We start from the raw sequence: 25,354 nt of genomic DNA on the forward strand, positions 1-25,354 counted from the left end.
CGTTCCAACAATTTGGTAAACGGTACATTTTGATATTAAATTCCAACACAGGGAACAGAATCACCCACGAAAACAACACCATCAACCACAGAGAGCTGGAACCTGTCAACAAATTTAAATATCTTGATGAAGGGGTCAGAACCAGAAATCATGGTCAGGATAGTTTAGCCACACTTATCAGACCTAAAACCCATCTGGAGGGACAAGAACATAGCAGTGGAATCAAAGATCAGACTCATGCAGGGACTGGTGACTTCCATCTTCCAACCTGATGGCAGGAACGCGGAAGTGGCACTTCTGTGTCGAGCGAGGGTAGTTGTAGGCAGCGGGAAAACAGGACGATGGCCGGGACGGAGGAGCAAAAGCAGTAACGGGACCAGAAAAGAGGTCGGCAAAAGGTATCAGGCAGGAAACAGGGTAAAACAGGTCGATGGCCGGGACGGAAGGGCAAAGCCGGAAACGGGTCCAGTAAGAGGTCGGCAACAGGTATCAGGCAGGAAACAGGGCAAAACAGGTCGATGGCCGGGACGGAGGAGCAAAAGCAGTAACAAGTCCAGAAAAGAGGTCAGGAACAGGTATCAGGCAGGAAACAGGGCAAAATGGGTCGATGGCCAGGACGGAGGATCAGGGCAGAAACAGGTCCAGAAACAGGTCGGCAACAGGTATCAGGCAAGAGAACTGGGCAAAACAGGTCGATGGCCGGGACGGAGGAGCAAAAGCAGAAACGGGTCCAGAAACAGGTCGGCAACAGTTATCAGGCAGGAAAACAGGGAGAAACAGGTCGATGGTTGGGACGGAGGAGCAAAAGCAGAAACAGGTCAAGAAAAAGGTCGGCAACAGGTATCAGGCAAGAGAACTGGGCAAAACAGGTCGATGGCCGGGACGGAGGAGCAAAAGCAGAAACGGGTCCAGAAACAGGTCGGCAACAGTTATCAGGCAGGAAAACAGGGAGAAACAGGTCGATGGTTGGGACGGAGGAGCAAAAGCAGAAACAGGTCAAGAAAAAGGTCGGCAACAGGTATCAGGCAAGAGAACTGGGCAAAACAGGTCGATGGCCGGGACGGAGGAGCAAAAGCAGAAACGGGTCCAGAAACAGGTCGGCAACAGTTATCAGGCAGGAAAACAGGGAGAAACAGGTCGATGGTTGGGACGGAGGAGCAAAAGCAGAAACAGGTCAAGAAAAAGGTCGGCAACAGGTATCAGGCAAGAGAACTGGGCAAAACAGGTCGATGGCCGGGACGGAGGAGCAAAAGCAGAAACGGGTCCAGAAACAGGTCGGCAACAGTTATCAGGCAGGAAAACAGGGAGAAACAGGTCGATGGTTGGGACGGAGGAGCAAAAGCAGAAACAGGTCCAGAAAAAGGTCGGCAACAGGTATCAGGCAAGAGAACTGGGCAAAACAGGTCGATGGCCGGGACGGAGGAGCAAAAGCAGAAACGGGTCCAGAAACAGGTCGGCAACAGTTATCAGGCAGGAAAACAGGGAGAAACAGGTCGATGGTTGGGACGGAGGAGCAAAAGCAGAAACGGGTCCAGAAACAGGTCGGCAACAGGTATCAGGCAGGAAACAGGGCAGGATAGTGTCGGAGAGTACAAAAGCTTGCCTAGCTGAGAGCATAGGTTCGCACACGGTCTGACAGCTTCCTCTTGGAAGACGGGGGTTCAAAAAGAGTTCAACAGCCAATCAGATCCCGTGGCTGTTGGCGCCAAAGGGGCTGTCACAGGTGCCCCGAATCAGCAATCATGACATGGAGTTACTCCACCCCGCGGCCCTACTGTGGATAAGCGGTGCAGATAATAGATGGATGAATGGAGGGAGTTACTCCATATTGTGTCGCATGAATCCTTAAACACGACAATAACCACGGTAAAGTTCCACCTCTGGGTCCGGACCTCTTCTTTCGGGCCCCCGTGTTTCTTCCTCATCTCCATAATGACTTCATTTCCTATGAATGCAGCCCGTCTGCCGGACTGTCTCCGTCGCACCCGTTTCAGAGAACCGGTGATTGGCGGTTGCTCAAATCCCAGTTCCGTTTCATGTTCGGGTCATTTGTATCAATCGTTGGGATTTGAAGTCAAGCCGGTGTCAGAAACAGGAAGCAGAACCCACTCGCGTGACGTTACTCACAGTTTATTAAGGAGAAGAGGAATGAGCGCACACTCGATCCGGGGATCGTTGGTCGCGGAAGTAGATTGATTGGAACAAGGAAGTGGTCAAAATCATACAGCTCGTGGGGAGAACAAAACAGGAGCAAACACAGGAAAAAAACGGAGATTCTCAGGGCTTGACGTGTCAAAAACAGAGTTTCGCAGACGGTCCGACAAAAGGCGACTCAAAGGACAGCGTTTAAGGAGTGACAGGGAGCAATCTGTCAACTAAATTCAGCTGGTGTCCATGGGCAGGGCCAATTGGGCGCCATGGCAACCGTGACAGCCAGACCTAAAGCACCGGTGTTAAACATGAGGCTCGGCGGGCCAGATCAGGACTCGCCAAGGGTTGAAATCCGGCAAGCGAGACAACACTCAGGAGCGTGAGAAAAAAATCAAGTTGCAGTTTTAAATCTGTCCACTTCATGGCGCCAAAGTTAGGACAAAACACCCACAATGCAACTGAAGCTGTATTTCTTCTTTGAAAGGTTTATAGCTTGTCATGATTGCTGATTAGCGCCAACAGCCCTGGTCGCTGATTGGCTCCCTGACCCTTTTTAAACCCCGCCTTCCAAAAGGAAGCTGTCAGACCGTCTGCGAACCTATGCTTTCCGCTAGGCAAGTTCTGTGCTATCCGACATTCTCCTGCCCTGTTTTCTCCTGCCTGTTACCTGTTGCCGACCTGTTTCTGGACCCGTTTCTGCCTTGCTCCTTTGTCCTGGCCATCGACCCGTTTCGCCCTGTTTCCTGCCAGATACCTGTTGCCGACCTCTTTTCTGGACCTGTTTCTGCCTTGCTCTTCCGTCCCAGCCATCGACCTGTTTGTCCCTGTTGTCCTGCCTGATAACTGTTGCTGACCTGTTTCTGGACCTGATTCTGCTTTTGCTCCTCTGTCCCAGCCAATCGGTCTGTTTCGCCCTGTTTCCTGCCTGGCACCTGTTGCCGACCTCCTTTCTGGATCTGTGCTGGCTTTGCTCCTCCGTCCTGGCCATTGACCTGTTTCTCCCTGTTTCCCTGCCTGATAACTGTTGCCGACCTGTTTCTGGACCCGTTTCTGCTTTTGCTCCTCCGTCCCGGCCATCGACGTGTTTTGCCCTGTTTCCTGGCTGATACCTGTTGCTGACCTCATTTCTGGACCCGTTTCTGCTTTGGTCCTCAGTCCCGGCCATCAACCTGTTTTGCCCTGTTTCCTGCCTGATACCTGTTGCCGACCTCTTTTCTAGACTCGTTACCGCCCTTGCTACCCCGTCCCAGATATCGACCTGTTTTTGCCCTGTTTCCTGCCTGATACCTGTTGCCGCCCTCTTTTCTGGACCCGTTAGTGTCTTTGCTCCTCTGTCCTGGCCATCGACCTGTTTTACCTTGTAACCTGTTTGATACCTGTTGCCGACCTCTTTTCTGGACCCGTTACTGCCTTTGTTCCTCCGTCCTGGCCATTGACCTGTTTCTCCCTGTTTCCCTGCCTGATAACTGTTGCCGACCTGTTTCTGGACCCGTTTCTGCTTTTGCTCCTCCGTCCCGGCCATCAACCTGTTTTGCCCTGTTTCCTGCCTGGTACCTGTTGCCGACCAGTTTCTGGACCTGTTTCTGCCTTGCCCTCTGTCCTGGCCATCGACCTGTTTTACCTTGTAACCTGTTTGATACCTGTTGCCGACCTCTTTTCTGGACCCGTTACTGCCTTTGCTCCTCTGTCCCGGCCATCGACCTGTTCTCCCTGTTTTCCTGCCTGATAACTGTTGCCGACCAGTTTCTGGACCTGTTTCTGCCTTGCCCTCCGTCCTGGCCATCGACCTGTTTTACCCTGTTACTTGTTTGATACCTGTTGCCGACCTCTTTTCTGGACCCGTTACTGCCTTTGCTCCTCTGTCCCGGCCATCGACCTGTTTCTCCCTGTTTTACTGCCTGATAACTGTTGCCGACCTGTTTCTGGACCTGTTTCTGTTTGGCTCCTCAGTCCCGGCCATCGACCTGTTTTTGCCCCGTTTCCTGCCTGATACCTGCTGCCGACCTCTTTTCTAGACTCGTTACCGCCCTTGCTACCCCGTCCCAGATATCGACCTGTTTTTGCCCTGTTTCCTGCCTGATACCTGTTGCCGCCCTCTTTTCTGGACCCGTTACTGCCTTTGCCCCTCTGTCCCGGCCATCGACCTGCTTCTCCCTGTTTTCCTGCCTGATAACTGTTGCCGACCAGTTTCTGGACCTGTTTCTGGACCTGTTTCTGCCTTGCCCTCTGTCCTGGCCATCGACCTGTTTTACCCTGTTACCTGTTTGATACCTGTTGCCGACCTCTTTTCTGGACCCGTTACTGCCTTTGCTCCTCTGTTCCGGCCATCGACCTGTTCTCCCTGTTTTCCTGCCTGATAACTGTTGCCGACCAGTTTCTGGACCTGTTTCTGCCTTGCCCTCCGTCCTGGCCATCGACCTGTTTTACCCTGTTACTTGTTTGATACCTGTTGCCGACCTCTTTTCTGGACCCGTTACTGCCTTTGCTCCTCTGTCCCGGCCATCGACCTGTTTCTCCCTGTTTTACTGCCTGATAACTGTTGCCGACCTGTTTCTGGACCTGTTTCTGTTTGGCTCCTCAGTCCCGGCCATCGACCTGTTTTTGCCCCGTTTCCTGCCTGATACCTGCTGCCGACCTCTTTTCTAGACTCGTTACCGCCCTTGCTACCCCGTCCCAGATATCGACCTGTTTTTGCCCTGTTTCCTGCCTGATACCTGTTGCCGCCCTCTTTTCTGGACCCGTTACTGCCTTTGCCCCTCTGTCCCGGCCATCGACCTGCTTCTCCCTGTTTTCCTGCCTGATAACTGTTGCCGACCAGTTTCTGGACCTGTTTCTGGACCTGTTTCTGCCTTGCTCCTCCGTCCTGGCCATCGACCTGTTTTACCCTGTTACCTGTTTGATACCTGTTGCCGACCTCTTTTCTGGACCCGTTACTGCCTTTGCTCCTCTGTCCCGGCCATCGACCTGTTTCTCCCTGTTTTCCTGCCTGATAACTGTTGCCGACCAGTTTCTGGACCTCTTTCTGCCTTGCTCCTCCGTCTCTCAATTTTAGCGACTACCCTCGCTAAAACTGAGTAAAACAAACGCTATTGGGTCCTGTCTCCGTTTCTGGTTTTTGACATATCCGTGTAATAAATCAGTATTGTCCTCCTTCAAATAAACGATGTTTTTCTACCACCGGGAGGCGCAACATACTAAACACTGCCCCTTTAGAGTATTCTTTGTATCAATGTGTGTGCGTTGCTAGCGAGCTAACGCTAGGCACGTGAAGGCTTTTGTGTATTTTGGCTCCAGTATGAACATTGATTCGATGGCAGTATTTTCCAATCATTTTCTTCTGTTTGAACGGAGGCCAAGTCAGCTCAGAGCGGGCGAGGCGCAACCTAGCCGCGCCTCACCGGACCGAGCTAACGCGCTAATCGCACGCACATGTGGAGGCTAATACCGGCCGCATCGATTCGCTTTCATAACAAATGAAAAGGAATCCTCCCATCATCCATTATCTTCAATCGTTTGGCGTTCGGGCTCAGGGTCCAAAATTCTCGCAACGTCCGGACTTTTAGATTAAAGAGAAAGAGAGAGAGAGAGGAGACTAAAAACAGAGAGGGAGAGCAAGAGAAAAAAAAGAGAGAACCAGGGCAGAAAGAGAAAAAGAGGGAAAAAGAGAGGCAAAGAAAGAGACATTGAGCAAAAAAAACAGGAGAAAAGGACAAAGAAAGACAAAAAAAAGAGATAGAGAGGGAAAAAGACACTGAGAGAAGAAACGTAAAGACAGGGCAGGAGAGAAAAAAGGAGAAGAAATAGGGAAAAATATAGAAAAAATAGTGGGAAAAAGAGAAAGAAAGAAATAACAGAGAGAGAAAGAATGAAAGAGAATCAAAACTGGACAAAGTGGAAATAAGAGAGCAAGTGAAGAAATAGAGACGGAGGGGGAGAGCAAGAGAAAAAAAAGAGAGAATTAAGGCAGAAAGAGAGGGAAAAGGAAAGGCAAAGAAAGAGACATGGAGCAAAAAAGAGGAGAAAAAGACACAGAGAGAGAAAAAAAGACACTGAGAGACGAAACGTAGAGACAGAGCGGAGGAGAGAAAAGGAGAAGAAATTGGGAACAATATAGAAGAAATAGGGGGAAAAAAAGGAGAAAAAAAAGAAATAACAGAGAGAGATAAAATGAAAGAGAATCAAAAATAGACAGAGAGGGGAAGTGGACATAAGAGAGCAAGTGAAGAAAGAGACAGAGGGGGAGAGCAAGAGAGAAAGAAAAGAGAGAACCAAGGCAGAAAGAGAAAACAGGAGGGAAAAGAGAGGCAAAGAAAGAGACACCGAGCAAAAAAAGAGGAGAAAAAGACAAAGAAAGAGAAAAAAGAGATAGAGAGGGAGAAAGACGCTGAGAGAAGAAACGTAGAGACAGAGCGGGAGAGAAAAAAGGAGAAGAAATAGGGAAAAGTATAGAGAAATAGGGGGACAAAGAGAAAGAAATAACAGAGAGATAAAGAATGAAAGAGAATTAAAAATGGACAAAGTGGAAATAAGAGAGCAAGTGAAGAAATAGAGACGGAGGGGGAGAGAAAGAGAGAAAAAAAGAGAGAACTGAGGCAGAAAAAGAAAACAGGAGGGAAAAAGAGATGCAAAAAAAGAGACATCGAGCAAAAAAAAGAGGAGAAACAGACACAGAAAGAAAAAAAAGAGATAGAGAGGGAGAAAGACAATGAGAGAAGAAACCTAGAGACAGAGCAGATAAAAAAGAAGAAATAGAGAAAAAGATAGAAGAAATAGGGGGAAAAAGAGAAAGAAAAAAATAACAGAGAGAAAGAATGAAAGAGAATCAAAAACAGACAAAGAGGGGAAGTGGAAATAAGAGAGCAAGTGAAGAAATAGAGACGGAGGGGGGGAGCAAGAGAGAAAAAAGAGAGAACCGAGGCAGAAAGAGAAAACGAGGAAAAAAGAGAGGCAAAGAAAGAGACATCAAGCAAAAAAAAAGAGGAGAAAGAGACAGAGAAAGAGTAAAATGAGATAGAGAGGGAGAAAGACACTGAGAGAAGAAATGTAGAGACAGAGCAGGAGAGAAAAAAGGAGAAGAAATAGGGAGAAAAAGAGAAAGAAAGAAATAACAGAGAGAGAAAGAATGAAAGAGAATAAAAAATGGACAGAGGGGGGAAGTGGAAATAAGAGAGTAAGTGAAGAAATAGAGATACAGGGGAGAGCAAGAGAGAAAAAAGGAGAAGAAATGGGGAAAAATATAGAAGAAATAGGGGGGAAAAGAGTAAGGAAGAAATAACATAGAGAAAAAGAATGATAAATAATTTAAAAGGGACAGAGAAAGGGGAAGTGGAAAAAAAATCAAGTGAAAAAATAGAAACAGAGGGAGAGAGCAAGATAAGAAAAAGAGAGAACCAAGGAAGAAAGAGAAAACTAGAGGGAAAAGGGGAGGCAAAGAAAGAGACATCGAGCAAAAAAAGTTGAGAAAAAGACAATGAAAGAGAAACAAGAGATAGAGACGGAGAAAGACACAGCAGGAGAGAAAAAAAGAAGAACAAGATAGAAGAAATAGAGGGACACAGAAAAGGAGAAAGAAAGAGAAAATGGGAGGGAAAAGAGAGGCAAAGAAAGAGACATCGAGCAAAAAAAAGAGGAGAAAAAGACACAAAAAGAGAAAAAAGAGATAGGAGAGGGAGAAAGACGCTGAGAGAAGAAATGTAGAGAGAGGAGAGAAAATAAGGAGAGGAAATTGAGAAAAAGATAGAGGGACAAAGAAGAAAAGAAAGAAGGAAATAACAGAGTTAAAAAGAATGAAAGCGAGAGATAAATTGGAAAAAAAAAGATATTGGAGACAGAGAAGGGGAGAGAGAAAAAGAGAAGAATAAATACATGGCAGGTGAGAATGATAGAGAGAAAAAAAAAGAAATAGAGAGAGTGAGAAAGAGAAAGCGAAAAGAAATAGAGAGCCAGAGAGAGAGAGAATGGGAAAAAAAGAGAGAATGAGAGAGGAAAAGGAGAAAAGAGAGTGAGAAAGAGAAACAAAGTGAGGGAGCGAATGAGAAAGAAAGAGAGAAATAAAGAAAACTAGAAAGAAGGAAGGAAGGAAGGAAGGAAGGAAGGAAGGAAGGAAGGAAGGAAGGAAGGAAGGAAGGAAGGAAGGAAGGAAGGAAGGAAGGAAGGAAGGAAGGAAGGAAGGAAGGAAGGATGAACAGACGGACAGACGAGTGGACGGACAGAAATAAATACAGCTCCAGTGGCTTTGTGAGTGGCGGTGTTGTTTTGGCGCCATCCAGGGAACATGTTTCTTACTGCAAGTCATTTTTCTCTTGTGCTTCTCCCAGCGTATTCTCTCTATGGATAAAAAAAATATAATGTTTCCCCTATTTTTCCTGACAGTTTTTAAAAAATGCATTTTTTTTTCAAGTCTTTATTTCCTGTTTATCCTGGAGTGCAATGTCCAATCTCATCCCCTACTGTGTTCAATAACGTTGTTATCAATGGCAATGAACACAGTTCAATTCAATATGCATGTCACGGTTGCCATGGCGCCCAATTGGCCCCGCCCGTGTGGCACCAGCTGTAGCTTGTTGACCGATTGTCTCCCTGTCAGTATTTAAACTCTGTCCTGTCAGTCCCCTTTTGTCGGTCCGTCTGCGAATCTCCGTTTTTACACGGCAAGCCCTTTTTCGCCTGCCCTGTTTTTTTTGCTCCTGTCTGCTCTCCCGTCCCGAATCACGACCTGTTTTGATCTCGATCACGTCTGTTCCCCCGTCCCCGAATAACGATTCGTTTTTGATCTCATTTGTTTTTGCTCCCGTCCGTCCCCCGCCTTCGACCCGTCTTTGATCCTGACCACGTCTACTCTCGTCCCGGCTTTCGACCTCTTTTGTCCCCGTCCGCTCTCCTTTCCTGGCTTACGACTCGCTTCTGACCACGTTTTAGCTCTCCTGTCCCGTCTACTGACCCGTTTTACCTTCATTGCTCGCCACGAAAGTTCCACTTCCACTTGTGCAATCCTTTCCCTTCTTCCTGTGAGAAACGTTACGCGAGTGGGTCCTGTTTCCGTACTGGTCCTGACAATGCAGTGTACGCAGTTGTATCCGTCCATATAGAGTGTAAGTCTGCTTCTGAGCAGGTTTGGAGCGAGTGGTTACTTACAAAATAAAACAAATAGAAATGAAAAAAAAAGAAAAAAATGAAAACAAAGTGATAACATATATTAAAAATTAAATTAAATTAAATTAAATTAAATTAAAAAAAAAACATCAAAGTTTTTTCCCCACTCCCCAAATTCCAGACAATGACTGTCTGTGATATCGTGATACCGATTTCCAAATACTCGTGCATGCTGTCATTTAGGGGAATATTCACACTCCCTTTCTGGCTAAACTCCCGGAATTTTATTTTGGAAACTGGTTTGCATTTACTCCCCTCCATCATCGGATCCTTCCCGTCGGAATTTATGTTTTTTTAAAGGGATAGCTAATTTGTGTCGATTGTGGAAAACAGACTTACTGACAGTTTGTGTCAAGAGATTTACAGGGACAGGACCAGAACGGAGACAGGACCCACTTGCGTAACGTTTCTCACAGTTTTATTGGGAAGAAAGGAAAGGAGCGCACACACACGATATGGAGATCACGGGTCGGTGTCGGGAACGGAAAAAAACTTGTCATTAGCTGGGGTGAGAGCAAAAACATGGTCGATATCAGAAAATGGGTCGTTATTCGGGACGGGAGAACAGACGTGGTCGAGATCAAAACAGGTCGTCATTCGGGATAAGAAAGCAGGCGTGGTTGAGATCAAACAGATCGTAGCGGGAGACAAACAGGAGCAAAAAACGGGACAGAAGAAAAAGAGCTTGCCGTGTAAAAACGGAGATTCGCAGACGGACCGACAAAAGGGGACTGACAGGACGGAGTTTGAATACTGACAGGGAGCCAATCGGTCAACAAGCTGCAGCTGGCGCCACCCGGGCGGGGCCAATTGGGTGCCATGGCAACCGTGACAGAAGCTGGCGCCACACGGACGGGGCCAATTGGGCGCCATGGCAACCGTGACATACAGTCCAGATGTATTACATTCTAAGTAGTTTATTCCAAGGCATATTTTATTTTATTTTGAAAATCTCAAAGGTACATTGTTTGTTAAAAATGTTCAAAAAGGAATTCTCGGCATCATATTGCCTAGATTGACAGTATGAAGTTGTGTTTACCAAGGCTCAGGATACATGTTATTTTCAGGAACCAGAAGAGGATCAGGACCCAAACGCGTAACGTTCTCACACAAGACTTTTATTTTACGGGTAATGGGGAGTCATGCACTTTAGGCAGCGGTCTGGCGTAAATGATAGGAAGCCAGAGGCTGGCAAGATCGATACCAATTGCCCGAGTTGATATCGGACGGATGGGGTCGATACCGGACAGGACGGGACAGACAGGATAGATAATGAAACAGCATATCGAAAATAAACAGGACAAACTAGACGGGAATGAAACTGGAGAGAATAATAAACAGGACAAAAATAGACAGGAACGAAACAGGAAACCAATATTAAACAGGACAAAAATAAACGGAAACAATACCGGACAGGGAATACCTACAGGAAAACAGGACCGAGTCTTGCAGGGCAGAGGTTCATTGACGGACTGACAAGTGAGGGTGAGTGAGACCACTCAGCTTAAATAGACGGAAAGCCAATCCGTCAACAAGCTGCAGCTGGGGCCACACCGGCGGGTCCAATTGGGCGCCATGGCAACCGTGACAGTTATTCACTTTGGTATATATTCTTGCCATATTTTGGGATTTTACTCCATTTTCAACCTGTTTTTTAAATCGTTTTCCTAATAAAAAATAATACTATTATTACCTGCCTGCGTTTTTTTTTTACCAAAATATTTTTTCTTTCTTTTTATAGTAAAATAAGATAGCTCTCAACAAAAAAACTTTAGTTAATCAGCTCACTTAAAAACAATAGTAATCTGCTGCCACCTAGTGATATAGATGAGTGTTGCAGTCCAGTATTGAAAGTTCCATTAAACTAAATAAGTTATTTAATAGATTTCTCTAAAGTACCTTGTAAGAAGATAATAAGGATTCAAATTACTAGAAAAAGAAAAATGTAATATGTGGTATGAATGAGTGTTACAGATACTTGGTTTATCCTCGGAAGAAAGCACAATAACTTCCCCTTTTTGCCGATATAAATAAGGGCATTTTCCTGTGGCATACTAGACAAGAACTCATATCCAGGACCACCAGTATTGGATGACGGTGTTTGAAGATGCTTATGATTTATTGATGTATTTTTTTATTTTTCATTTTAATGTATTTGTTTCTCAATATCATTTCATTTTGTTCCCCCAAATTTATGTTCTACCCTCTACCCCGAGAATGGTGAGACACCAAAGTGGAATGCAGGAGAAACTCAAAGAATTGAAGGACACACCAAAAGCGGCTGAGAAAAGCAAACACTGGCTACAAAGACCAGACGAGTGACGCGCATGAGAAAAATTTTTCATCGTGTTTTTATTCACCACCGGGTTGTTTTAACCCGAAAGCATTAAAGAAATGACACAAATTATTCTTTACTGCAAACAAATTCGCCTCTAGGTGTTGCTGGTGCTCCACCATATATCTTTTTTCTCTAAAGGATGCTAGAATTTCCTACACTGATGAAAAAAATCAACTTACTTTGAGTTCTTTGAGTTCTAATATGAATTACTAATCCCAAGAAAATGGATGAACCAGGCTGATTGAAATAACACACACAATTTATTAACACAGAGAGTCATTGATAGAAAATTACGTTTTTACTTTGAGTTCTTTGAGTTCCGATATGAATGATTAATCCCAAGAAGATGAATTCAATGAACCAGGCCGATTAAAATAGCACAAACAATTTATTAACACAGAGAGTCAGTCATTGATAGAAAATTACGTTTTTACTTTGAGTTCTTTGAGTTCTGATATGAATGACTAATCCCAAGAAAATGGATTCAATGAACCAGGCCAATTAAAATAGCTCAAACAATTTATTAACACAGAGTCATTGATAGAAAATTACGTTTTTACTTTGAGTTCTTTGAGTTCTGATATGAATGACTAATCCCAAGAAAATGGATTCAATGAACCAGGCCAATTAAAATAGCTCAAACAATTTATTAACACAGAGTCATTGATAGAAAATTACGTTTTTACTTTGAGTTCTTTGAGTTCTGATATGAATGACTAATCTCAAGAAAATGGATTCAATGAACCAGGCCAATTAAAATAGCTCAAACAATTTATTAACACAGAGTCATTGATAGAAAATTACGTTTTTACTTTGAGTTCTTTGAGTTCTGATATGAATGACTAATGCCAAGAAAATTGATTCAATGAACCAGGCCGATTAAAATAGCACAAATAATTTATTAACACAGAGTGTCATTGATAGAAAATTCCGTTTTTACTTTGAGTACTTTGAGTTCTGATATGAATGACTAATCTCAAGAAAATGGATTCAATGAACCAGGCCAATTAAAATAGCTCAAACAATTTATTAACACAGGGTCATTGATAGAAAATTACGTTTTTACTTTGAGTACTTTGAGTTCTGAAATGAATGACTAATCCCAAGAAAATGGATTCAATGAACCAGGCCGATTAAAATAGGACAAATAATGTATTAACACAGAGAGTCATTGATAGAAAATTCCGTTTTTACTTTGAGTTCTTTGAGTTCTGATATGAATGACTAATCCCAAGAAAATGGATTCAATGAACCAGGCCAATTAAAATAGCTCAAACAATTTATTAACACAGAGTCATTGATAGAAAATTACGTTTTTACTTTGAGTTCTTTGAGTTCTGATATGAATGACTAATGCCAAGAAAATTGATTCAATGAACCAGGCCGATTAAAATAGCACAAATAATTTATTAACACAGAGTGTCATTGATAGAAAATTCCGTTTTTACTTTGAGTACTTTGAGTTCTGATATGAATGACTAATCTCAAGAAAATGGATTCAATGAACCAGGCCAATTAAAATAGCTCAAACAATTTATTAACACAGGGTCATTGATAGAAAATTCCGTTTTTACTTTGAGTTCTTTGAGTTCTGATATGAATTATGAATCCCAAGAAAATGGATTCAATGAACCAGGCCGATTAAAATAGCACAAATAATTTATTAACACAGAGAATCATTGATAGAAAAAAGGGAGGGAGGGACAGTTTTCGACTGCTGAAACTTACTAACACAAAAACAAAGTTTCCCGCAATGATGCTAGTCGATTTGAGGAGATTCCCTTGTACAGAAAAACACGCTCATTCCCAAGAACCGGCAAACATGGTGTTCAATCTAAAACCCTCCTCCTACTTGTTGTTGTAGATTTGGTCTCGTGCTCTGATTGGTTGCAACATGTGGCCCACGTGCTGAACTCAAGACCGCAATGCAGGTCCGCATGGCTGCTTGGGGTAGCTGTAATGCGAGGCAGTAGAAAAGAGAGAGAGCTATCGATCAGCTCCTCTTTTTAGGAGGACCAGGAACGCTTGACCAGATCATGCCTCTATCTTGGGCGTGGCCTCAGATATTTGGGACCACCAGTATCGGATGATGGTGTTTGAAGATGCTCAAGTTGTTAATAAGCCAAAGCAGAGAGAACATTATTTTATTTGGATGTTTTAAATACATTCAAAACTTCATGTTATCAGATTTCGTTATGGTACATGGTGAATTGGTACGACTGGGAACTGTCAGAAAGGGGGCGCCGTTGTTCCATCCATTCCACAGTTCTAAATTACTCGAAGCAAAAATCGTGGGAGTCAATTTTGTGCTCAGCCCTTGATCACCGTTTCACCAGATGATGGCAGTAGCCCTCTGGCCACCTTGCCCTTGGATTTCTGTGATTTAGCAAACCCCATTTCGGACGTGGCGATTTTATATTAAAAAAAGGAAAGTTGACTGTGAGGGCCGCCGCTTCGAACAGAATTGGAACTTGGAGTATTGAGCTTAAAACACACTTCTATTCTATAGCATATGAATAACCTATATTTTATGTCGATAATATGTGTATTATTTGTCCTCATGTAGGTTTTAGATCAGGGGATGGTGTCATAATAGTCGGTAGTTTGCAATAGTCTTTGATCTGTGCAGCCCTTTGAGACTCTTTGTGATTAAGGGCCAAACAAATAAACATGACTTGACTTGACTTAAAGACTATTATATCAAAAAGCACTGGCAGATGAAACATGCTGACTATAAAAAGCTCATTGGAAACAAACACTGTGAAAAGGTGAAGCGACCGGAAGCTGTTTTAACGGGACACCAGTGCTTCTTCACAAAACCCTGCGAGTCAAAAGAAAATGCTACAAAGGCGAGCTATGAGGTCTGATGGAACAAAACTGAGGCTGAATTTATCAAAGAGCGTTCAAAGAAAGCAATGATGAATAGTCGACCTAGCATTCAAATATATATAATATATATTTCTGAAAAGATGATTGTTACTATCAGCCAATCGTGTTGCTGTTATTTGATTCTATGTCACGGTTGCCATGGCGCCCAATTGGCCCCGCCCGTGTGGCGCCAGCTGCAGCTTGTTGACAGATTGGCTCCCTGTCAGTATTTAAACTCTGTCCTGTCAGTCCCCTTTTGTCAGTCCGTCTGCAAAACTCCTGCTAAACTCTGTTGTGACACGACGAGCGCTGTGAATCCCCGTTTTTGCCTGTGTTTTGCTCCTGTTTTGTTCTCGCCCCGATCTGTTTGAATTTTGACCACTTCCTCGTTCCGTTCAATCTACTTCCGTGACCAACGATCCCCGATCGAGTGTTTGTCATTCCTCTTCTCCCCAATAAACTGTGAGTACCGTTACGCGATTGGGTTCTCCTTTTGTTTCCTGACCCGGTTCGTGACATCCTAAATATTTTTTTTTTTTTTTATGTTTTGTTATATATGCTGAATCTTAAACATTGGAAATGTATTTATTTTTTATTTTCCTCTTTTCGTTTTGGTGGGTTTTTGTTATGCACAGTATTTATTGAGTAGTATTTCATATATATTTCATAAATATTTGTATATTCTAATTGTATTGAATTATTAATTTGATCCCTTTTTAATTTATGTTCTAGGTTTTTATGCATTGTATGTATTGAGATGGGCAGCACGGTGGCGCAGTGGTTAGCGTGTGTGCGGCACAGTTCCGAGGTCATGAGATCGAACCTTCCCTGTGGAGTTTGCATGTTCTCCCCGTGCTTTCGTGGGTTTCTCCGGGCACTCTGGTTTCCTCCCACATTCCAAAAACATGCATGTCAGGTTCATTGGCAACCAGTTAAGGGTGTCCCCTGCCCTCTGCCGGAAGACATCTTGGATGGGCTCCAGCAGCCCCGCGACCCTACTGTGGATAAGCGGTGCAGATAATGGATGGATGTTGTATATTATATATTCTATATGTATTTATTCAGAGTTTTTGTCCAATTTTTGTTCAATTTGGGGGGTTTTTTTCATGATAGCTATTGTATCCTGGGTCTTAAAGTTTTAAAAATGCTACGTTTAGCTTCGTTAGCATTAAACATCATCACAACGTGTTTTCGTTCTTAAAATAAGCATGACTTTTCTTTCAGTTACTTAAATTATTAAAATTAAGTGTTTTTATTTTCTCTACTGAGTAGCTAAGCTAACAAAAGCTAAAGCTAACAAACAATGGAAACAGTGTCTTTGAAGTGGTCTGGGGTCATAAAGTTTGATCATAACTGAGATTATAGACTGTTGTATAAGTCCCTTGTTGTTGTATAGAAACATATTTATTTGTGTTTTCTCTCAGATGTTGTGTTCAGGGCGGCGCGGTTTTCTCAGTTCTGTTTTTGATCCTGGTACATAAGTTGACTTTGCTGCTGCGGACTACACAAAGTGACAAGTTTTTCTTGTCTTATTGCAAAACATAAGAGCCTATAAACATTTATAGCGACACAAATTATGTCTGAGAAGAAATTGGCAGGGAAGGGAATCCTACGCCTACGCATTTTTTCATTTTTTATTTAAGAACAATAAATCTTCGGGGTAGAAAACAACATCATGTAGGAGCTCTCTTCTCAAGTGAGGTCAGGACGAAAAAAAGTTGTAAGTATATTCTGATAAGTATTCAAAAATTGTCGGGGTTTTTTCAGGAAGCGGCCATCTTGTCCTGTGGGCTCACACCCCGGTCGGTTCATTCGTCTTGTGGACCAAATTTTGATGGATTTTCCTTTGCAAAACTCCATAGAGATTTGGGTTAAGATAACTTAAGTAATGGATCACCTCTATTAGCTCCTAATATCTTTAAGCAGTAGTGATGGATTCTAATAATGATTAAAAAACTGGTTAGCCAATGAAATTCAGAAAAAAACGATAAGTAGATGTATAGGGTGTATTCGAAGGAGACCCCACTCGTGATTTATTTTATGCACCAGTATGACGCGCAGGTGTTCACAATATTGATAAAGACGCAGAAAAAGAAGTCAAACATTTACAACTCTTTCAAAATATCTAAAAAAATTGGCAGAGTTGCAGAGGTTTTAGAGCTGTAAACTGGCTACTTTAGGAAACGCCTAGACTTGCCCTTAGAAAAATGTGTAAAACACAATGTTGGGTTTTTCAGATCAAATTTGACAAGGTGCTTTGGGTACGTCTTGGGTTAGGATTTTAGACTCCTTTTACAGGAAGTGTTAAAGGGGGCTTGATATATACAATTAATTCATTTTTACGCAGCAGTATGACGCGCCAGTGTGCAAAATATTGATAGAGACGCAGAAAAGGAAGTCAAACATTTACAACTCTTTCACAATATCTAAAGAATTGGCCAAAGTACACTGTTGCAGAAGTTTTGGAGCTGTAAACTGGTCGTTAGCAGCCCAAATGCGTCCATGTTCGTTTCCAAACGCCTAGAGCCCAAAAGCGTCCATGTTCTCCAAACGGTTCAGGGAACAGCATTTACTATACTTTGGGTATGTCTCTGGTTAGGATTTTAGACTCCTTTTACAGGAAGTGTTAAAGGGGGCTGATATAAACAAAGTATTTATTTTTACGCACCAGTATGACGCGCAGGTGTGCACACTATTGATAGAGACGCAGAAAAAGAAGTCAAACATTTACAACTCTTTCATAATATCTAAAAAATGGCCAAAGTACACTGTTGCAGAGGTTTTGGAGCTGTAAACTGGTCGTTTCCAAACGCCTAGAGCCAAAAAGCGTCCATGTTCGTTTCCAAACGCCTAGAGCCCAAACGCGTCCATGTTCTCCAAACGGTTCAAGGAACAGCATTTACCATACTTTGGGTACGTCTTGGGTTAGGATTTTAGATTCCTTTTACAGGAACGTCATAGTGTTAAAGGGGGCTGATATAAACAAAGTATTTATTTTTACGCACCAGTATGACGCGCAGGTGTGCACACTATTAATAGAGACGCAGAAAAAGAAGTCAAACATTTACAACTCTTTCACAATATCTAAAAAATTGGCCAAAGTACACTGTTGCAAAAGTTTTGGAGCTGTAAACTGGTCATTTCCATATGCCTAGACCTGCCCTTGGAAAAATGTTGGGTTTTCCAGATCATGATGAAATTTGACAAGGTACCAGGTAAGGCTTCAAGCTTTTGTCTCACCTGTTTCCTAGCTAGGATGCTACACTCGTCGTGAGAATAAAAACCTTCCTCAAAAATGGTAATAATTTAATCTTGATACCTGTTTCCCCATAAATGCACTGGAGATCAAAATTAAATAAAAATGTACTGTTGAATAGGTCTTGAAAGATACTATATTCACTGCTCAACAGTTTAAAGACATTTTTTTAATGTCCGCTTTCAGTTTTTCACAAAATTGATTCGGCATATCAACCAAAAACGGTATTTTGCCCCAAATACAAAAATCTTAATTAGAAAACACTTTCAGATGCCTACATGCTGTCACAGTCTTGTTCCACAGACAGACTGAGGGGATTATTTCTTCCTCATGCCATGAGGCTCTTTAACTCCACTCGGAGGAGTAAAAGGCCACCCCTACATTTGCATATTAGCCTATTTTTATTACAGTGTGTATTTTCCGTAGCACTATCTATCTATCTATCTATCTATCTATCTATCTATCTATCTATCTATCTATCTATCTATCTATCTATCTATCTATCTATCTATCTATGATTAATTGTCAGCCCCTATTTAACTGGCATTCTAACTTCCAGTTGCACTGACTTTGCAAGATGTGACTGAAAGCCTCCGATACGATCTGTTTTGATCTCGACCACGTCTGTTCTCCCGTCCCGAATAACGATCCGTTTTCGATCTCGATCCCGTCTACTCTCCACCCCTGGCTTTCGACTCGTTTCCGGTCCCGACCACGTTTTTGCTCTCCTGTCCCGGCTACCGACCCGTTCTTTCCGTTCCTGACACCGCCATCGCTCGCCACGGAAGATCCACTTCCGCTTTCAGAGCGACCTGCTTCCCGCGACTAGCGATCACCGGATCGTGTGTGCAATCCTTTCCCTTCTTCCCAATAAAACTGAGAGAAACGTACGCAAGTGGGTCCTGTCTCTGTTCTGGTCTAGACAGGAATACGATCTTGTAACATAATATGAACATTTTGGGGACTTATTTTGTCAGTTGCACAAAATAAAACTGTATTTATTTACTTTTTAGTGGAAGTAAAATGTTGGTCGTAACATCCAAGATCAGTCAAAGAGACCACCCCAAAAAACGTTTTTTTTTTTCTCTTCTTTTTACCATTTTTTTCCTTTGATTTTATTCTTCTTTTCTTTCCTTTCTCCTCGCTTCTTTTAACTCATTTTTTCTTGCCGTTTTATTATTTTTATTCCTTTTTTTCCATTTTCTATTTTTCCTAGCTCTTTCTTTTTTTCCTTGCCATTTTTTCTTTTCTTTTCTTCCTGTTTGTTTTTTTCTGTTTATCTCTCTTTAGTCCCCTTTTTGTATTTTTTTTCTTTTCCTTTGTTGTTTTGTGTAGAAACGCTACGCGAGTGGGTCCTGTTTCCCTTCTGGTCCTGACACGTAACCTTATGGAAGAAGTAGTGAAGCGTTTTTTAAAATAAAATAAAATAATAAATAAAACATTTTAAATAAATAAGCTGTAGGAAGGGCAGCACGGCGGCGCAGTGGTTAGCGCATGTGCGGCACAGTTCATGTCTTGGGAACCTCCTGCGTGGGTTCAAATCCAGCTCCAGACTTCCTGTGCAGAGTTTGTATGTTCTCCCCGTGCTTGCGTGAGTTTCCACCAGACACTCCGGTTTCCTCCCACATTCCAAAGACATGGATTTCAGGTGAATTGGTCAGTCCAAATTGTCCCTAGGTGTGAATGAGCGAGTGAGCTGTCTGTCCCCGTGTGCCCTGCGATTGGCTGGCAACCAGTTCAGGGTGTCCCCTGCCCATTGCTCGATGATTGCTGGGATGGGCTCCAGCACCCCCGCGACCCTACTGAGGATAAGCGGTGTAGCTAATGAGATGAGAGATGAGATGAGAAGCTGTAGGAACCCTGAAAATGGACAATTCAAGTGGCAGGACGCTAACAGCACAAAAACATTCGGGAACAGAAAACTGGACTTCCCCCAAAAATGTTCCCACAAGGTTGAAATGACAACCCACCCCAAGTGACCGTAAAAACGCCTAGTTTACCCTACGTCCTGCCTGCTTAAGCCCTTAATTCTTACGAGGTTTTTTTTTGAATCCTCCCTGGGAATCCCAAAGTTGTTGCGGTTTGCGCAATAAAGTCACTTAAGCGCCACCAGACCACATTTTTATTTTTTGTCGGTAAAACTTAGCGGGTGGCGACAGACGGAAACGGCGGCCGTTACAAAGGGATTCGCCGACGGTCCGGTAGAAGACGATGAGAAAAACTGGCTTGGAATATTTTGTTGTCAATGGCTTGAACAGGTGTCATGGTGATTTTCTAGGTTTCTGCTTTTACAATGTTTAGTTTGCAAGCGTGCAAATAGAGGAAAGCCCGGGTTACACTGTCCCCGCCTTAAGTTAATTTCATGTTATAAAATCGGCCTAGTTCATAGAATCCATTTTCTTGGGATTAATCATTCATATCAGAACTCAAAGAACTTAAAGTAATAACGGAAAAACACTGGACTATGTGTAATGTAAGATTAAACATCAAACATTCCTGTTGTATCCACCAACTCTGTTTGACCCTCACCCCCTCATCCCCCCCCCCCTCCGAAGGAAAACAAAGCCTACTCACAACAAAGACAGTTAGTTCTTTGTTCCTTTATCTCTTTGTTTCCTTATCCTCACTGTAAATGTGGGCCTGGAGTCGTCCAATTTCGTTGTCACAGCATATCCCATGTTGTAACAATGACAATAAAGGCATATTCTATTCTATTCTAATATAAATGTTTATCTGTGTAAGAAATTCTAGCATCCTTCAGAGAAAAAAAAGGCAAATTCAATTTGTTTCCATCCTAACGATTTTCAAAACGAAAGCTAAAAAAATCCGTACAGTGGGATTCACTTTTTGTTAATTTTGGGGGATACTGTCAGAGCCCACACAGACGGAGGACCCAGACGCGTAACGTTTTCACACAAGCTTTATTTTACGGGAATGGGGCAGTCATGCGCGGGAACACAAACGCCTGGGATGCGGCGATCGCTAAAAGTGAGATAAAGAAGTTGGACAGAACAGAAGGGATCGATACAGGACAAATGGGTAGATACCGGACAGGACATACGGGATCGATAGTGGATACTGGAGCAAGATCCTGGACAGGACGAGACCGACGGGATCGATACTGAATAATGGTGACGGGAGCAAGACATGCGGGATCGATATCGGATACTGGAGGCTGGAGCAAGATACCGGACAGGATGAGACAGACAGGGTCTATAACGGATACTGGAGACTGGAGCAAGATACCGGACAGGACGAGACAGGCGGGATCAATATCAGAAACTAGAGACTGGAGCAAGATACCAGACAGAACAAGACAAATGAGATCAATATCAGATACTGGAGACTAGAGCAAGGTACCCGGACAGGACGAGACAGACGGGATCGATACCGGATACCGGAGACTGGAGCAAGATACTGGACAGGACGAGACCGACAGGATCGATACCAAATACTGGAGACGGGAGCAAGATACCAGACAGGACGAGACAAGCGGGATCGATTTTAGATACTAGAGACTGGAGCAAGATACCAACAGGACAAGACAGACGAGATCGATATCAGATACTTGAGACTAGAGCAAGATACCCGGACAGGACGAGACAAACGGGGTCGATACTGGATACTGGAGACAGGAGCAAGACATGCGGGATTGATATCGGATACTGGAGACTGGAGCAAGATACCGGACAGGATGAGACAGACGGGGTCTATAACGGATACTGGAGCAAAATACCGGACAGGAGGAGACAGACATGATCGATACCGGATACTGGAGACGGAAGCAAGATACTGGACAGGACAAGACAGGCGGGATTGATATCAGATACTGGAGACTGGAGCAAGATATTGGACAGGACTAGACAGATGGGTTCGATACTGGACACTGGATCAAGATACCGGACAGGACGAGACAAGTGGGATCAATACTGGATACTGGATTCCCGATCAGGATACCGGACCGAGTCAAAACCCAAGTCTTGCAAGTGCAGAGGTTCGTTGACGGACTGACAAGGAGTGAATGAGAGCAGTGAGTTCAAATAGGAGGGAAGCCAATCAGGCAATGAGCCGCAGCTGGCGCCAAACGGGAGGGACCAAGTGAGGGCAATGGCCAACCGTGACAGATACAATTGTTTTCAAATGAAAATCTAATATAATCTTTGGAAAAAGTCGTAGAAAAAAAGTATCTGAGATATTTGCAGGTGCGTACCATTCGTTTATTGACAAATACTTAGATTTTTTTTTTTTTTTACTACAGAATATTCTGTTTTGTGCACTCTTTTTCTACCTGTCCAAAACGTGTAATATTTGAATAAAGAGATTAAAAAATAATGCAACCCTACTCATAACCTACGTCAGTGTTTTATTTTGGTTTATGTCTTTTTTTTTTATGCTAAGCTAAACTAACAAAAACAAAAAACCTGTCACCTGCTCCGAAGGCGAAAAAGAAGGTCTGGTTGGGGTTCCTCTGCAGCAGGGCAGAAACCCGTCTCGCCATTCGCTCGTTGCGCTTGTAGATGAGTTCCTGGCGGAAGTAGCTGTCGATCTGCCGTGCCGTGGTGCGTTCGTGTGCCGGCAGGGAACTGTTGATGAAGTGCGGCAACTGCGCGTGAAAAAGAGTGTTTTTTATTTTGATGTTTGAATTAAGTGTTACCAAAAAAAATCAAAAAAAAGGTTGGGACAAACACATTCAGTTACTTTTCTCAGTAACAAATACTGAAAGTGTTTGTACGGGTGCTTGAAATCCTTGAAAAGGCTTCAATTTCAATATTGTGCTTTCGAGGTCAGGGAAAGTGCTTGAATTCGATGTGAAATGCTAGAAATTGTTGCCATTACGATAAATAACGAAAACGTTGTTAAAAAGTGCATGAAAATGACGCTGACAGGCCGGTTCTTGTCGGCTGTCGTAATGGCGTTGTCATGTAAAGCGTGTGTCAAGAACCGGAACAGGAGGAGAACCCAAATGCGTGACGTTTCTCACACAAGCTTTTATTTTACGGGAAATGGGGCAGTCATGCACGTTGACACAAAACAAAAAAGAAGAAAGACAGAAGTCTGGCGTGGAACAAGAGACCAACGAGATCTATACCAGTTACACGAGCCGATACCGGACAGATGATTTCGATACCGGACAGGGATTGAAAGGATTGCTAACAGATATAGGAGACAGGAGACGGATAACAGACAGGACGAGAATGACAGGCACGATACAGGACACTGGAGACTGGGACTAAAATAAAAACAGACAGGATCGAAACTGGACAGGATACACAAACGGGAAACCGATCAGAGTTAAAACCCACGTCTAGCGGGGGCAGAGGTTCGTTGACGGACTGACAAAGGGTGAGTGAGAGCACTGAGCTTAAATAGGATGGAAGCCAATCCGTCAACGAGCCGCAGCTTTTGGGCGCCATGGCAACCGACTTTTCCAAAAACGAAAAATTGAAACTGATAAAGGAGGGAAATATATATATACACCTTAATCCCGATAAATAAAATAAAAAAATCCGCCTAAATGCATGTCTGCTTCAATGGACTTCTTAGGAGTAATCTGTTCATTTTGCTCCAAAACTCCCCTTTAAATATAAACGAGACAAACTTGAAAAAAAGCTGCCGGGGGCCGACCGGGTCAGAAAGACGAATATACGCAGAGACGGAAAGTGACACCGAGGGGCCCAACCATTTTTCTATGACTTCAACGCAGATCTCCTTTGGGATAAATGTGTAAAGCTAAGGTTACGCCGCAAGTTGAGTTCAATGAGTGTGTTAAAACCTGTTGTGAATATCGAAGTATTTAACCCTTTAACGTTCCGAGGGCCCCCAATAATGTGTCCGTCAACTATAAGTACCCTGGTAGTCAGCTCAAGATACAATTCCTTGCAAAAATTGTGTAGTTACATTCAACTGTGTAATTTATTTACTCCAAAATACATCATAATGCCCATAGACTAAATAAATCAACAACAACAAAAAAAAACGCCTAAATGCATTTCTGCTTCAATGGACTTCTTAGGAGTAATCTGTTCATTTCGCTCCAAATTTCCCCTTTAAAGGGCCTGTATTGATTAAAATGGGCATAGCCTCCTCTAGATTTGAATATCTTTATGTCAGAACCAGAACAGGAGGAGGACCCAGATGCATAAGTTTCTCACAAAAGCTTTATTTTACGGGAAATGAGGCACTCATGTACGTTAACACAAACACTAATGGTAAGACAGAAGTCCGGCGTGGAAAAACAGGAAGCCAGAGGCCAACAAGATCGATACCAGATACACGAGCGGATACCGGACAAATGGGGTCGATACCGGACAGGACTGGACAGACAAAATTGATATCAAATACGGGAGTTGCAGTTCGGAGTCGGACGGATCGAAAAAGCAGCGAGAAAAGTCGGACCTGCGAGTTGTCGCGGTTGAAGATAATGGAGCTCAGGTCGCCGCAATTGTAATGCGTGATGAGGTCCTCGGTGGTATAGGTGCCCTGCAAACTGCCCGCTCGGACCCCTTCGTGCTGGAGCAGGGTTTGGTTCAAGGCGAACAGCACCTGTACGAAAAAAGATGAGAAAGGATTTGTTTTTGTCATGGACTCACAAAAAATATTTACATTTGTTCAATTTTTTTCTACTTTTTCTATTACCTAATTTGACATTTTTGAACCTCACACACAAAAAGTACTGTAATTCCTTGTCTATCGCGGATAATGGATCATCAAGGTAGCCCCACTCTTGTTATTAACCTGCGTTCTGATGGCTAGCACTCTTATAGTCAGCTGGGGATAATGGATTATTTCCCCCCCCCCCCCGTTTGAAGCAATAGCCGGCTGGGGATAATGGATTGCGGCCAAAACAATGCAGTTCATTTGAGTCAAGTAGCAATCTCGACTGGGGTTAATGGATATCCATGTTTGAATGCGACTGAGAACAGGCGTTGTCAAAATGCTTTCGTGACATACCTGAAATAAATCAGGTTTCACCGTTTTGGCCGAGATCCATTATCCCCCGGCTGGGGTTTGAGAGGCGACTTTATTTCCATTCTTTCCTCCTAAAATTAAATCATTTTGTTTTCTGTTCTGTCCACTAAAATAAACTAATTGAACGGCCGAAATCCATTATCTTCTTACAATATTTCTGGGAGTAGGGACTTTTTTCAGGGAGCGAGCTGCCTAGAATGAAATGCACATTTGTGGCTTTGATACATTATCCCCTGGATATCCATGGTTGACTCTTGCCCTGAGCAGGAACTGGCAAAGTGCAATATGCCACAATCCATTATCCCTGATTGCATATCACTCTAAACTGTGCCTGCAATCCATTATCCATGTTTGAATGCGACTGAGAATGGGCGTTGTCAAAATGCTATCGTGACATGCCTGAAATAAATCAGGTATCACCATTTTGGCCGAGATCCATTATCCCCCGGCTGGGGTTTGAGAGGCGACTTTATTTCCATTCTTTCCTCCTAAAATTAAATCATTTTGTTTTCTGTTCTGTCCACCAAAATAAACTAATTGAACGGCCGAAATCCATTATCTTCTTACAATATTGCTGGGAGCAGCAGGGACTTTTTTCAGGAAGCGAGCCGCCTAGAATG

General features: G+C 43.3%; 1 protein-coding gene across 1 annotated transcript in view; it reads right to left on the reverse strand.

Moving 5' to 3' along the window:
• The window catches only part of trabd2b (TraB domain containing 2B), a 134,070-nt gene that overhangs the window by 12,189 nt on the left and 96,527 nt on the right, over positions 1 to 25,354 (reverse strand). The window contains exons 8-9 of the mRNA XM_088348848.1: positions 24,162 to 24,308; positions 22,194 to 22,368 (exon numbers count right to left, since the gene is read on the reverse strand). Coding sequence (XP_088204974.1) covers positions 22,194 to 22,368; positions 24,162 to 24,308 — 322 coding nt within the window. The remainder of the gene's footprint in view (positions 1 to 22,193; positions 22,369 to 24,161; positions 24,309 to 25,354) is intronic.

This window comes from Urocampus carinirostris, chromosome 12, assembly GCF_059441175.1.
Source record: "Urocampus carinirostris isolate Australia breed hairy pipefish chromosome 12, RoL_Ucar_1.0, whole genome shotgun sequence".
NCBI lineage: Eukaryota > Metazoa > Chordata > Actinopteri > Syngnathiformes > Syngnathidae > Urocampus > Urocampus carinirostris.